The 14,777-nt window shown below is 33.9% G+C and overlaps 1 protein-coding gene across 6 annotated transcripts in view; it reads left to right on the forward strand.

Annotated features, from left to right (window-relative positions):
- LOC128558690 (uncharacterized) overlaps positions 1-14,777 on the forward strand; it is an 83,942-nt gene that overhangs the window by 43,657 nt on the left and 25,508 nt on the right. For 4 of the 6 annotated variants that reach the window (XM_053548760.1, XM_053548763.1, XM_053548762.1 and 1 more), the window contains exons 3-6: positions 3,271-3,304; positions 10,590-10,649; positions 11,075-11,249; positions 13,758-13,838. In XM_053548760.1, the coding sequence (XP_053404735.1) occupies positions 3,271-3,304; positions 10,590-10,649; positions 11,075-11,249; positions 13,758-13,838 (350 nt within the window). Of the gene's footprint in view, positions 1-3,270; positions 3,305-3,500; positions 3,526-10,589; positions 10,650-11,074; positions 11,250-13,757; positions 13,839-14,777 lie in introns of all 6 variants that reach the window. The other 2 variants (XM_053548764.1, XM_053548761.1) reach the window with 2 other exon arrangements.

Consider the following 14,777-nt stretch of genomic DNA (forward strand, 5'->3'; position numbering starts at 1 on the left):
AAATGTCGTCCTGCTTGACTAGGCTATTATAGTGTTTGTTCTGCTGACACGGATTATCTAACCACTATTTGTATAACCCTTTTAGATGTAAAGTACTGTGATTTTACCTGTTGTTTAATCAGTGGAAATGGTTTTAATCTACCTCGAATTATTCACAGAAATGAAGAATGATATTCATTTTTAATTTGAAACGTGTCTTCATTATATGTTGTGACCACTTTTGAGATTACAACAGTACTTGTTTATATTGTTAACTCTCAACCTAAAATATTTTTGTAAACTTAATTTTCCATTAAGCAAAATTACTACTTTGAGATAATTGCAACCGTTTCGTAACACAACCAAAATACTAAATATGTTTCTTGAAAGTTAAGTAAACTTTAGTATAAAGGTTTTGTTTTAAATTCTGAGTGTTTACGTGAACATACACATAGAGATAATGAGCAGTGTTCATTGTATCTGTCTCTAAAACAGGACACTATGTCTTTATTAAATGAATAAAAATGTATGAAATGTATTTTTCAATTATTATATTTGTGTTCTTTTTTATTTATTTTTTTTTAAATTTGTACATGCACATGTATTCTGTTGAATGCAAACCTGTCTCGTAGATAAATTAGTGTTACCACAATTTGCGAATGCTATCTCTAACAATCATGCAAAAATGCTGCTGCCATGTCGAATTCTGTCTGATTCCGTTCACAATGTTTGGCCAAATATTGTTTTTCAGGCAAAACGGTGCAGTTACATATATTATTTTGCAATCTGACTTAAGTACTTGATCTTCTAAACGAAGATCTGAGAACGACCCATTCACATTCGTTTTCCGTATATTTTGGATTTCCAGTATTGCTATTTTTATTTTATCCAATCAGACGACTTGTTCGAATGTCAAAGAGTAAGAAAAATGTTTCAGGGCTCGAACCCGGGACCCCTCGCTTACAAAGCAAGTGGCCTACCGACTGAGCTAACCGGCTATCTGATACATTACGACATAAGAATTGTAAATATCAAAAGTCAAGGCTACAGGTAGATTTGCAAGATGTTGTAAGTTAGGCTCTGATTGGCTAGCGAAAGGGTCGTCAGAACGAGGCAATGAATAGGTCGTTCTCAGATCCTATGCGTAGCGTAATAGGAGATGTACTTTAGTCAGATTGATTATTTTGCACATTATTGTTTGACAGGATGTTTAGTCTTTGCTTACGAATAAATGTATGCCTTTTCAAATTTCCTTGCTTATTTTGCAACTTTGATATTTATCTCAATATGTACAGAGACTGCCAAAAGAACAAAACGTGTATGAATATAAGGTATGATTAGTGCACAATATATAAAATTATAAAAGATAAGTCAAATAATACGATGTTGTTCTTTACAATTATAGAATTTATTACGAAGACATAATAAAAATAAGGAATAAGCAAAACGATTATCTGCTTAAGTAACTTGCTAAATTAACTTGTTAGGTAGTTGATAAAACATATCACATTGCATGTCACTTTTTGCATTGTCGGGCTAATAATCAGCATATATTTTCGACATTTAAGACTGTTGTTCTATTTCTGAATTTCTAGGAATATAAATAAATACTCAAGGCCTTGCTGCCATTGATAGTTAATATGCCTGACCAGCCTTTGGTTATGATGTGGATAAATCGAGGGTGAACGTCTAGCTTCAATGCAAAAGCCCCAGTTTTATTTAATAAAATCTGGAAAGTAGAAGAATGTAGTCATATTGATCAATTGTGGAAGTTTCCAACATGTCACTTCTGAAAACGGAATACATAACAGTTCTTAAAGATCCGGAAACCCATATTGACACTGGAAATAACGCTGAAACAATAGATAAATAGCGGATGCATTTAAGAAGATTATGTAGCCATTTTGACAAACGTAATTTATGTATTTGAGTGTGTATGCTGTTTAGCCTTATATCATTTTTGACTCAAATGCCACTGCACATGTAAATACAAAATCATGATGAGCAAATAAAGGTGAATGTCGAAAAGATTAAAGATATGATAAGGCCTAAATAAATCTTTGTTTCCGGTAACATGCTAAAAATATTGGGGTCGTTAGGTCGGATTTTTAAAAAAAAAATATTTATTATGTGAGACTTTTTGGAAATTATTTTTTGTGTCAAAAAATGAATACAAATAAGGGGGTTATGCCTTTAGAGCATCAGTAAGTTGATTTCTAACATCACTGACCATGTTTAAAGCATTAAAAGTGTAGTTTTGCTTTTTGTTACATTCTCCAAGGCCATAGAAACATTTAGGGTCTGGCCAAAAATTTAGGGTAGGTCGGGATACCGGAAACAGACATTGTTTTACGCCTAATAACACAGGAAATAATACTACAGAGCCTTGGGGGGCAATAACGATACAGAAAAGGTAAATAAATCAGCAAGTTTTCATCATTTGCTTGCTTGCTTATTTATTTATTTTCTCTTGTTCATATCGAGCTACATTCAGTCTCCATTTGCTGGCCTTCCAGTATGTGCATTTTTATTATATAGAGCATGTTTCTTCATATTTGTAATTTGTTTTAGAATTGTCTCATTTCAAATATATTCGTGTATGTGGTCAGTTCTTCGGTATTTTTCGTAATTCTTGTTAAAATATAATTGATTATTGAGTTGAAAAAAATCTTAGTACGCATGTACATTAAGTTTGCAATGTTATTATTCACACGAACAAATTATATTGGTAGCAATGGTAGATGTCCTAGCATAAATTATAAGAATATATATAATTTTGAATCAAATCGTACCAAAATATATTTTGTAATTTTACCATAGTTACGTTCTATTTAAGTACGATTATTTAATTCAATTTTATTTACACATAATTAAAATTCCGTCATATCAAAACTAATTGTCAGCAAATCAAACTAGCACAGTATGGTTGTAATTGAATAAATACACAGACCTTTTTTCTAGACGCGTGTGCAAAATAAAGAGAAATACTTATTTGTAGAAAAAATCTAAGAAATGTACAACAGTTGTTTGTTAATATATCATCTATCATATGATTTAATACAAGGCAGCATTCTACATCTTCTTTTTGAAAAACACTTTTGTTGAGGTTAATATAATGATGTTCAGTTATTTTCATGGCACATTAGAAAATAGTGTAAAAAAAACGTATATTGTTTTTATTGCTGAAACAGTAAGTTCATTCAACAAATACCACAGCACACTTTTAGTCAAAGTCAACATGCAACATTTCATTTCCTGCCATGTTACAAAAAGTTTCTTTGTCACTTGCAGGCTAGCAAAAAGACGGGTCGTCAAACAAGAACAGGTAAATGTATTTCTTGCATTTGGTATGGATTACCTGAACGTTTTCATAACTTAAGGAGGTAGGTTACCTTGTTACCAGGGTAATTTCAGATTAATTGAACCGCAGCAATGTTTTGTATTTCGTGTAATAGGATATTTTAACTGCTACAATCTCAATTTCGTTTATCTCTGACCCTTCAAGTTAAATTTTTATTCAGGTTTGAAGAACATGACCAACCAAAGGTATTTTATATTGAAAGAAGAAGGAAAATACGGATATTTTACACTTTTCAGTGTATTTTGGTTTCATTGATATCCGTAGAAGTCTGCATAGTTGATAATTTTTACTAGTATGCGCGTTAGCTTTCTAATATAAGCTTAAAATGTATATGTAGCGGGGCTCGTGTTTCCATGGAAACGCATTTTCTCTTATTTTTAAACAACTATGTATAAAAACGGGGTTTTCGACAGCTTCAGTGCCATTCCGTTAGTGACCAACATGGAAATTTTGGGTATTATTATTAGCAAAATACCAAGCACTTTACATGGTACCCTATTTTTCTTAAAGTTTAAAGTAACCATGGCAACAGAGATGTTTGAAATAGCTTATATCTTGCTTTTTGTCGTAATTTCTTATAAAACAAATTGAATAAAATTATCTTTCTTGTTAAAGTAGCTTTAAAATATGTTATTTCTAACGAAAGTAATATTTTCGTGTTATTTGCATTTATTCAAACAAATTCACAGCTTAAAATACTGACAGCAGTACCCTTCGTCTGGCATTTTTCATGGAAAAATAGTTCCGCATGTTGCTTTTATTCTCATGGATATTGTTGAAATGAAAATAAAATGCCGAAGCTGTGTTCCCTAAATAGACCAATGTTAACGCTTTTGAATTTTACATTTAGATATATAGGTCACTGGCTTCGTTTCCATGGTAACGCCAATTCAATCCAAGAAACTACAATATTCTACTGAAATTCGAACACTTTTAGAGCTTAGTTTACTGATTCCTGGAACCATTGAGCATTTGCTCTGTGCTTCCGAATAATCTACCCTTACCTCTTATCTTTTGTAGTCACAACAGCGGACATTTAGGTTAGTGCTGTGTGGGAGCTGTAAAAGGTTGTATGGACGGCGGTAACCGCCAAAATTAGTAAATATACAATCCATTCATAAACAAGTCAGTCAGTGCAGTGCATTTCAACACTGTCTAGTCTAAAATTCCATCCCGTCCAATATATTTGCATTCAACGCATTGTATTTTGAAACCATTTACTGCAAAACTTCATTCCATCCATCAAAACATGGAACGATGCATTGAAAAACTTGTTGCGATGCACCATAATATGAAATCATCCAACAAAACATGATACCATGCAGCTCAATGTGAAGCCGTTTAACACAACATGAGTACGTGCAGTGTGAAATGAAATGATTTATTACAACTTGACGCCGTCTAATGCATATCGAAACCGCTTTGTGTGAGTAAGGTCGGTTTAAGGACAAATTTTAAGATATTCATATGTAAAACTAATCCAGAATCTATATTTATAACAGGGCAAACTTATGAACTGATAGTCTTATTAACCTTTTACAATGCACGTACTCGTGTTTCGTTAAACGGCTTCACATTTGGCTGCATGGCGTTTAATTTTAATACGCCGCTCCAAATCACACAACACGGTTTCAGTATGCATTAGACGGCGCCAAGCTTTAATGAATCGTTTCATTTTACACTGCACGAACTCACGTTGTGTTAAACGGCCTCCGATGAGCTGCATGGTATCATGTTTTGTTGGATGATTTCATATTACGGTGCATCGCAACAAGTTTTTCAATGCATCGTTCTATGTTTAGATGGATGGAATGAAGTTTTGTATTAAATGGTTTCAAAATACAATGCGTTGAATGCAAATTTACTGGACGGGATAGAGTTTTAGACGGCGTTGAAATGCTATGCACTGACTGACTTGTTTATGAATGGATTGTATATTTACTAATTTGGCGGTAACCGCCGCCCATAAGGTTGCCCCGTACTATGTCTCAGTGTTGTTATAGATTTACTGATTCCTTGGAATCACTGAGCACTTGCTGTGCTTCCGAGAAATCTACCCTTACCTCTTATCTTTAGTATATAAGTAACAAATTATCAACGGAAACTGAAAAATAAGTATTGCAAATCAAACTGCCAGTCTTTTATTTGCAAATGGCCGTAAAAATAGACTTTCACCCAACTGTATTCCAAATAACATTGGTTACCATCATCCATTTTCTTACATTCCGCATAACATTTCAATATAACTACATAAAAGAAGCAAAATATTTATTATTATTCAGAGCAAAAGACTCACAAAAATATTTCAGCAAATAATGACTGTTTGGAAATAGTTCAAATAAAGAAAATACACAGAATTACGTACTTTCAAAATAAATGCTATTAATTTTGCGCGGTGACTGACACGTATCGTCATGACGTCAATGACGTCATTTTAAGGCAACAATGTTTTGAAGCGTTTCACAGTGGATATCTACCCAATTCTCCTAATACTGCAATATTAGGAGTTTGTTGTTTCACTCCTAACATCTTTTTACAGAATTTCACGCGCAATTTATCGACCTCTTTAAAGTCATAAATGCCCCATACCTCAGAGCTGTACAAAATAATTGGTACAACCATTGAATCAAATAGTGCCATCTTAGTTTTAATATCTAAGTTGACTCTATCAAGTAAAGATAACAAGGAATTACAATGTATATGCTTGAAGAGCTTGATCTGAAAGTGTTTTAACAGAATATTTCATATTTTCTGTATCAGATCAGCGCCAGGATATGTAAAGTTATCAACTACCTTTATACTCTCGCCATTTATTGTCCATATAAAATTATTGACTTGTTTCTTCTCCTCAAAAATACATATTTTTGTTTTGATACATTTATTTTTAGACCCCATTTAGTAGAATAAGTAGGAATAATGTTTAACTGCGCTTGCAAACTCTCAGGATAAGTTGTGAATAAAGCTATATCGTCAGCTAAAAGAAGCATATACATACTCAACTGATTTGGGTAATTTTCACTTAATTGATTAAAATCGATATCTTCATTTATGTCGTTTATGATAAGGATAAAAAGTAGAGGCGAGAGTGGCTCCCCTTGCTTCAATCCTACTCTTGACAAATTCATATCCGAAGACATCTGAACAAAAGATTTAACATTTGCATATATTGATTCGATAATATTAATCATTTTAGAATTGACACCTTCTTTTAAAAGCTTTACCCATAAAGCATCTCTAATAACTGTGTCAAAAAGTTTCTCATAGTCATTAAAAGCACAGTACAATTTTGATTTACTAAACAACACTTTTTGAATCAAACAATGAAGTATAAATATACAGTCTACTGTGGAATGATTATCTCTAAATCCGAATTGCGATTCATTGAAAACATGATTTTGTTTAATCTGTTTCTGAGTAACAACGAAAATATTTTACCAGCAACATTTACTAGCGTTATAACTCTATAATTTGAGGGGATTGTAACACCACCTTTTTATGAATTGGTACAATAATACCTTTACGCCATGCCTCAGGATATATACCCGAGTCATATATTTTGTTAAAAATTGTTACCAAATATGGAGATATGAAATAGTTTGAATCAATCAAAAAATCAGCTACATTCTTGTCATAATCACAGATTTTATATCTATTCAAAGATTTAACAGTTCTTGAAACCTTCTCAACATTAAACGGGCAGTCTCATTCTTCAATATGTATCTCTTCATTTCGTCCCTCATAGACATTCTCAGCTGAAAATTCATTATGAGCTGTGTTTGAAAGATTCTTAAAATGTTCAACAAAATCATGTGGGCTCACGTCAGCCGATTTCATTTTTTTTTCTTAAACTTATTAATATATTTCCAAAATTTCCGTGGACTTTTTTTGCTCATACTACTCAGTTTCTTTTTTTTCTTTAATATAATAAGAACGTTTTGCATTTCGTTTTACTATTGCAAATTCTTTTCTCCTGGTAAGAAATTTTATTTTATTTAATTCACTTCTATTTGAATGGACAATTCTCTTATCTGTTTGAAAAACGGCCTTTGCCAGCCTACACTAATCATTAAACCACGGCATTTTTTTATTCTTAGTACGCATCTGTCTATGACCAGTGTAGCATCTTTCATTTACCTGATATGAAATATCATACACTGTTTTGGAAAAATCATTAATACATACATCAATATCACCTGTACTCAGCTTTTACGACAATTCATCAGTACATGTTTATTCTCATCCAGTAAAGTTTGCATTTTTTGTAAGTCTGTGTGTTCCCATACAATCTTATCATAGGTTAAAATATCAGTCCTATAGAAAAAATTATTCTCAATATTCAGTGAAAAAGTTACTGGGCAATGACCTGGAAATTCAGTCAAACTATGTACATTCATGTGGAAAATAAAAGGAAAATCATAAAAAACGAAAAGTGAAAACTTCACAGGTCGCTCAACACGACAAAAACGAAAATGTTGCAGGCTCGGTTTAATTGAGTCTGTTCATGGACGGTAGTGGAAATGCATGCTACCGTCCACGCCCTCTAGCCCCGGGTTGAGCAGAACTAAACACATGCTAAAAGTACAAAAAGCAATTTAGAGACATCCGCAGATGTATTCAAAATTGTTATAAGATAATCAACTACACTGGATGCATTTTTATTTGTTTGTTTTGGGTTTAACGCCGTTTTTCAACAGTATTTCAGTCATGTAACGGCGGGCAGTTAACCTAACCAGTGTTCCTGGGTTCTGTACCAGTACAAACCTGTTCTCCGCAAGTAACTGCCAACTTCCCCGCATGAATTATCAGAGGTGGAGGACTAATGATTTCAGACACAATGTCGTTTATCAAATAGTCACGGAGAACATACGCCTCGCCCGAGGATCGAACTCGCGACCCCGCGATCCGTAGACCAACGCTCTTACCTACTGAGCTAAGCGGGCGGACTGGATGCATTTTTAATTCTAATTACATTATGACATGTAAATTCTTCTTCCTCGAGCCTTCCATTAGCAATAATAATCTCATTTTCCTTACAAAGAGATAATAAACGGTTACCAAAACTATTCACTTGGTTATCGCGAGAAATGCGTGCCGGAATCTCCAGTACAGACTGATCGCTTTCGGGTAAATCGACATAATGGTCAAGATCAATATTTTGCACAAAGTCAGGTTTTTCCTGTCCTTGAATTCAGGTCACCTGTCAAAAATACGTCGCCGAGAAAACTATACTTTCTTATATCAGAATTCAGCTGATCATAAAATCGTATTACAAAAATATTAATTATTGATTGTCACAAAACATTCCCTTTTCAATTTAAACCATACAATTCCGTTTGAATGTAAGCTCACTAACTCTATTGTATTCAAGTACTCTTCTCTATAATATATGATAATACCTCTACTAAAACGTTTCGCTCTACGATTTGTTTTCGGACGAGCACAAACAAAAGAACAATATCCATCAGTGCAATATTTGCTGATTTTGAATTCTATGTTTCATTTAACACGGGAATGTCGTACGAATTTATAAAATTCAAAAAGTCCGGTTCGTCTAATTTATTTTTTTATTCCTTGAACATTCCAAAGTAAAAAGCTAAGCTGCTTCTCCAAAATTTCCTAATCTGAAGATGAAACAAATCTACGACCTTCAATGTACAATTTGTCGTAAACCAGAACTGCTGTTTTGTTTTGATTTTTAGCTTTAATGAGTTCCGGAATAAATTTCATTTGCCGCTCTTGTATTTCCTTTGGGTATTGGTCAGAGACCTTGATTTCTATAGATTCACGTTTTTCAAATACTTTTTGTTTAACGTTAATTTTATCAGGGGTGTGACTAAAGTTAACCACTATCGGGCGAGTCTTGGCTCGATCGTATCTTCCGATGCGATTGGCACGATTAATTGTTATTGTATCCTTAGCACCTGTGATTCCCAGATCTTTCTCGCAAGAATCTAGATTTTTTTTCGAACAGTCCTCACTTTTTCTCTTCTCAGTAGTGATACATTCATCAAAATTATAGAATAAGAGATTGTCTCTCATGGATCTTGATTGTAAATCCAATAACTCTTCAGAAAGACGACGATTTTCTTGCTTAACAGCTTGATATTCAATTTCTATATTTTTTATTTTTTTTATGATTAATATTTATCCGACACCAAGCCACATGAAACTTCCTTCTAATTTTGTCATATATAATTCTGATTTCGACCACGTGTCATTTTAACGTTATGTGTTATGTACCATCACGTTCTATACAATATCATTCTAACCCCGCTCTTAGGTCAATAGCTATATTGAAATGTTAATTGTACTGCTGCTCGTGTTAACCTATGTTTATTCATTATGGTGTTTTGAAACTCATACGTGAAATAATATTGCAAAATCTTCTTACGATATTAACCTTTACCCTGCTAAGAAAATTTACTGACTATATAGCAAACAGTGCAGACCATGATCAGCATGATCTTGGTGTGCACTGGTAGCAAAGACAGAATATGCTAATGTTAAAAAGACTTGAGTAGTTCAACGAAAACAGCTATTTCTTGAGGACACTATTTCATATGTACATAGACGCAACAATATAATTAAAAAAAAAAGTATGAACAATAGTGGTTTCTCAGCACGATACATTGTATACGATAATTGCATCTTTTATTGATTTAATGCAAACTGGACAAATTCAGTAATGCAACAATTATCTGATCTGATTTAAATTGTCTGTACTCGTACATTTGTGAATGAAGTTATTGAACAGTTACATATTATTCGTGACCCCATTATGATTTTAGATATGAAACTCTTTTGAAATGCTCATAGGATTGGAAATTCATTATGAAAACAGTTCATGACTATATATAACAGGTGAAAGAAGACACTTAAAGTTCTTCATGGCCACAATGATAAAAACAATAGATATATCAGGTCGGGTAGGGCTAGTAGGTATGAAAGCTAACTTTGATCCAATTGCCTCTCAGTGATGTTGGTTCAAAGCCCAGCTTGAAAGCCATTTGCAATAAACGATCATGATTTACATCGGTGCATGAAATAATCTACAAAGGGGGCACCTCAGGTATAACTCTACCATTAAAAGCCCTCCGAAAGGTCAAAATTGCGAAAACAATCTGCTTTGTCCTACAAGCATTTTAGATGAAGATTGTTTGCACCTTTTATCAAAAGTATGGTTTATTTGTTCTAGATTTTTTCCCTATATTTAGCTGACTCAGCAACTTCTTTTCTATTATCTTTACAGCATCTTCAAACACACCCAATTTCTATCTCCATGGCAGCGGAAGTTCACGTGCCACAGATGGTGTATATATATATATTGACCACCTCATAGCATAATTACCACTGTCATTTAATTTCGAAAAGTCAGGTGTTGTAACTAGAATCACAAAATAAGAGTTTTATTTTTTGTAGTGTGTTGTGGACGACATTATGGAGTTTAATTGATAATCATACATAAATGACATGTATATGCGCGTTTGCTTGTTTAAATTTACTGCTATAGGAAATGGAATTCATTTTCTTTAGTGTCTGCCAAAATTAGTGTAAGAAGCTATTATATACGTTTTGGAATTTTCGTAAAACATTACATTTAGAAATGATTACCCTTTCTGTGAATATGAGGTTTTGGCAATATTAGAAGCAGAAACTAAATCTTAACATTTGCGCTGCCATATGATCATTTCTAATAAATATATAAACTGAAAATCGGACATACATTTTTTTCAGTTTATGGAAACTTCATTTGGAAAAGGCCCGAACATAGAACCTTTAGCAGGGAAGATGACTGTTTCAGTGCAACCATCAATCCAAAGAATTCTCTTACGAAAGTTACAATTCTGAGAGGTGGTGTGTACTATGTGTTTGCGAAAGTAACAGCAAATGGAAAGAGTCCTCTGAAGAAGTAATCTCACCTAGTTAATATTCGGTTTAAAATGATCCACGTGGGAAAACAAATGACGTTTTAAGAAAGAGCTTTGTCTGTTTCATTCACCAAGGGCCAAACAAGGTTTTTGCATTAGATAAGTATTTTACAAGGTTCAGATATAAGTTATATATTTCTTGTTTTGTAGTGGGATCTTTTTGAATCTTAAAATCAATTTTATGACCAAAAATGCACTTTTCCTTCTAAACATTCGGCCTATAAACAGTTCTGACAAATAAACCTTTCAAATTTTTATAAAAGGTGTTACATGTGAATGAATTTTTGTTTATCGTAGCCAATGGAAAATCTTATCAAAATGCCAACCAAACTTAACAGCTAATATAATAAATGCAACTGAATATATGGAAGAAAGAAAACCAGATTTATAGTTTTGAGAACCCATGATCATATTTGAACAAATTGACATTATAGTAATCAAATATTCTACAATTTTAGAATTTCAGACATGTCCAAGTCTAAAGTTTTAGTAAACACTATAAATCATTTGGTATTCATAAGAACTTATGATGTAGTCTATTTAGCTCGCTGAAATAGTCATAATTATAATTATGTGCGCTTATTGCACTTAAGTGAGATAATTAGAAATACCTTGTTTAAAAAATCTCTGTAATATATTTGTTTCTGAACAATTGAAAATGTAAGACATATAGACTAACACGAAGCCCTATCTCGGATTGAAACCTGTCTCAACGACATAGTCTCTTGGATTCATCAGAACATGCTGAAGCTCAATGCTGACAAAACTGAGGTCATTTTGTTTCACACAAATCACACCAAAATACCCGAAGATATCTGCGTGGAAGTAGGACCCTCTCAGATTAAACTATCATTTTGTGTGAAGAATCTCGGTGCTAGAATGGATTTAAACATGGTCATGACACAGCTTATTAACACTCTCTGTAGAGCTAGTTACGCACAACTTCGGCAAATTGGCCACACCAGGCAGTACATCACAGATGATGCTACCAAGTCTCTTGTGAACTCTCTGGTTACATCAAAAGCAGACTATTGTAACTCGCTGCTGTATGGAATTTCCAAAGACTCACTGCAAAAACTTCAATGTGTACAAAACACAGCGGCTCGCATCATAACCAGGACTCCAAGATACGAACACAACACGCCGGTCTTGAAGGAGTTGCATTGGCTTCCGGTTCGGCACCGAATTGAGTTCAAAATCTTGACACTTACATCGAAAGCCATGCACAATGAATCTCCTAAGTACATTATCGATATGCTGGACATGTACAAGCCTCGTAGAGACTTAAGGTCGGCAAATGGCCCGGTGTCTTTGGTTATACCGAGGAGTCCAACAGTAAAGTATGGTGACAGAAGTTTCAAGCATGCAGCTCCATAGCTTTGGAACCCTCCTAGCAAGCATCAGAGATTCAAGCTCACTGTCTGCATTTAAAGAATCTTTGAAAACGCATCTCTTTCACATATGTTATAAATAAATAACAAAATCTGAAATACTGTTGAAAATGGCGTTAAACCAAATCACATTCACATAATGTTATAAATAAATAACAAAATCTGAAATACTGTTGAAAATGGCATTAAACCAAAAAGCATGAAAGGTTTGTTTCGTGTTTAGAAAGGGATTGGTCTCGTTATGTAATTTAACGTTGAACGTAATTTATGGATGCTCTTGTTTTAATTAATCTTTTACCAATGTATTTTCATGTATGTATGTGTTCTTTATGTTTTTGTAAAGCACTTTTGAACGTACATATTTTGTATGAAAAGAGAGCTATATTATAAAATGAAAATAATATCAATATAAGACAGTCATTAGGGAACTGTACGAAACCAAGTAAATCAGTATCAGACTTGGTTTGCCTGTGACCGTTCAGGAGATGTAAAAATGCTTTGTGCACCCTCACACCCTTAGCATTGACTTTAGCTTTTGTAATACATGCAATGAAACTACAATAGAACTGACACACAAACCAATAAACGTTTTATGACATGTGTAACTCTCCAGAAACATATTCTAGTAGTAATTTAGGATTTCATAGACTTTATCTAATAATTCCATGTATCACATTAAATATCAAATAGAATAAACGTTTGCATATTACACATCCACTGCTTGCAAGACCAGTTTACTATTACCAACGTCCTTTTGCTGATCGTGTTGAACAGGCCAAAAATGTTACTGTAAAGCACAAATATAATAACAACCACTGGAGCACATTTGCGCAAGCTGGTCTTCCGGATTGCTTATTGTCAATAGATAACGCATGCAGAATTTCAACATCACACGATATTCTTTTAAGACATTATAAAACCATGCATACTTTTTATGAAAACTTTCTTCCTGTGCAATAACTCAAAATCATGACTCTATACTATTTTTGAAATACAACTAGTCAATATACCCGCATAAACATGAATAATTACCCTTGTATATATCAAATTATGCGAAAAACATACCTAACAAATGTTATTGGCGTTTACCATTTTCAGTTTTGCAATACCAGCAGTTAGCATCTATTTAAAGAAGAATGATGATGTACTGGACATTGCCTGGACAACACAGGACAACAGGTATACACCTATATCCGATGTATTTTTTTCCGATGTACGGTTTAGGTATGAGAAAATAAAATTATATATTTATGTCTCCCCCCCCCCCCCCCACCCCCCGCTCTGGGGGAGACATATTGTTTTTGCCCTGTCCGTCCGTCCGTACGTCACATTTCCTTTCCGATCAATAACTGGAGAATCATTTGATCTAGAACCTTCAAACTTCATAGGGTTTTAGGGCTGCTAGAGTAGACGACCCCTAATTGTTTTTGGGGTAACTCCATCAAAGGTCAAGGTCACAGGGGCTTGAACATTGAAAACCATTTCCTATCAATAACTAGAGAACTACTTGACCCAGAATGTTGAAACTTCATAGAATAATTGGTCATGTAGAGTAGATGACCCTTATTGTTTTTGGGGTTACTCCGTTAAAGGTCAAGGTTACAGGGGCCTGAACATTGATAACGATTTCCGATCAATAACTTGAGAACCTCTTGATCCAGAATGTTGAAACGTCATAGGATGATTGAACATGCAGAGTAAATGACTCCTATCGATTTTGGGGTCACTCTGTTAAAGGTCAAGGTCACAGGAACCTGAACATGGAAAGCAATTTCCGATCAAGAACTTGAGAAACACTTGACCCAGAATGTTGAAACTTCATAAGGTGATTGAACATGCGGAGTAGATGACCCCTATTGATTTTTGGGTCAGTCTATTAAAGGTCAAGGTCACAGGGGCCTGGTCATGTAAAATCATTTCTGGAAAATAACTTGAGAACCACATGACCTGGAATGTTGAAACTTAATAGGATGATTGGACATGCAGAGTAGATGACTCCTATTTATTTTGAGGTCACTTGATCAAAAGTCAAGTTCACAGGAGCCTGAACAGTGACTTGAGAACAACTAGGCCAAGAGTGTTGAAACTTAGCGGGATGACTGGACATGCCAAGTAGAT

Source organism: Mercenaria mercenaria, chromosome 7 (genome assembly GCF_021730395.1).
Source record: "Mercenaria mercenaria strain notata chromosome 7, MADL_Memer_1, whole genome shotgun sequence".
NCBI classification, from domain to species: domain Eukaryota; kingdom Metazoa; phylum Mollusca; class Bivalvia; order Venerida; family Veneridae; genus Mercenaria; species Mercenaria mercenaria.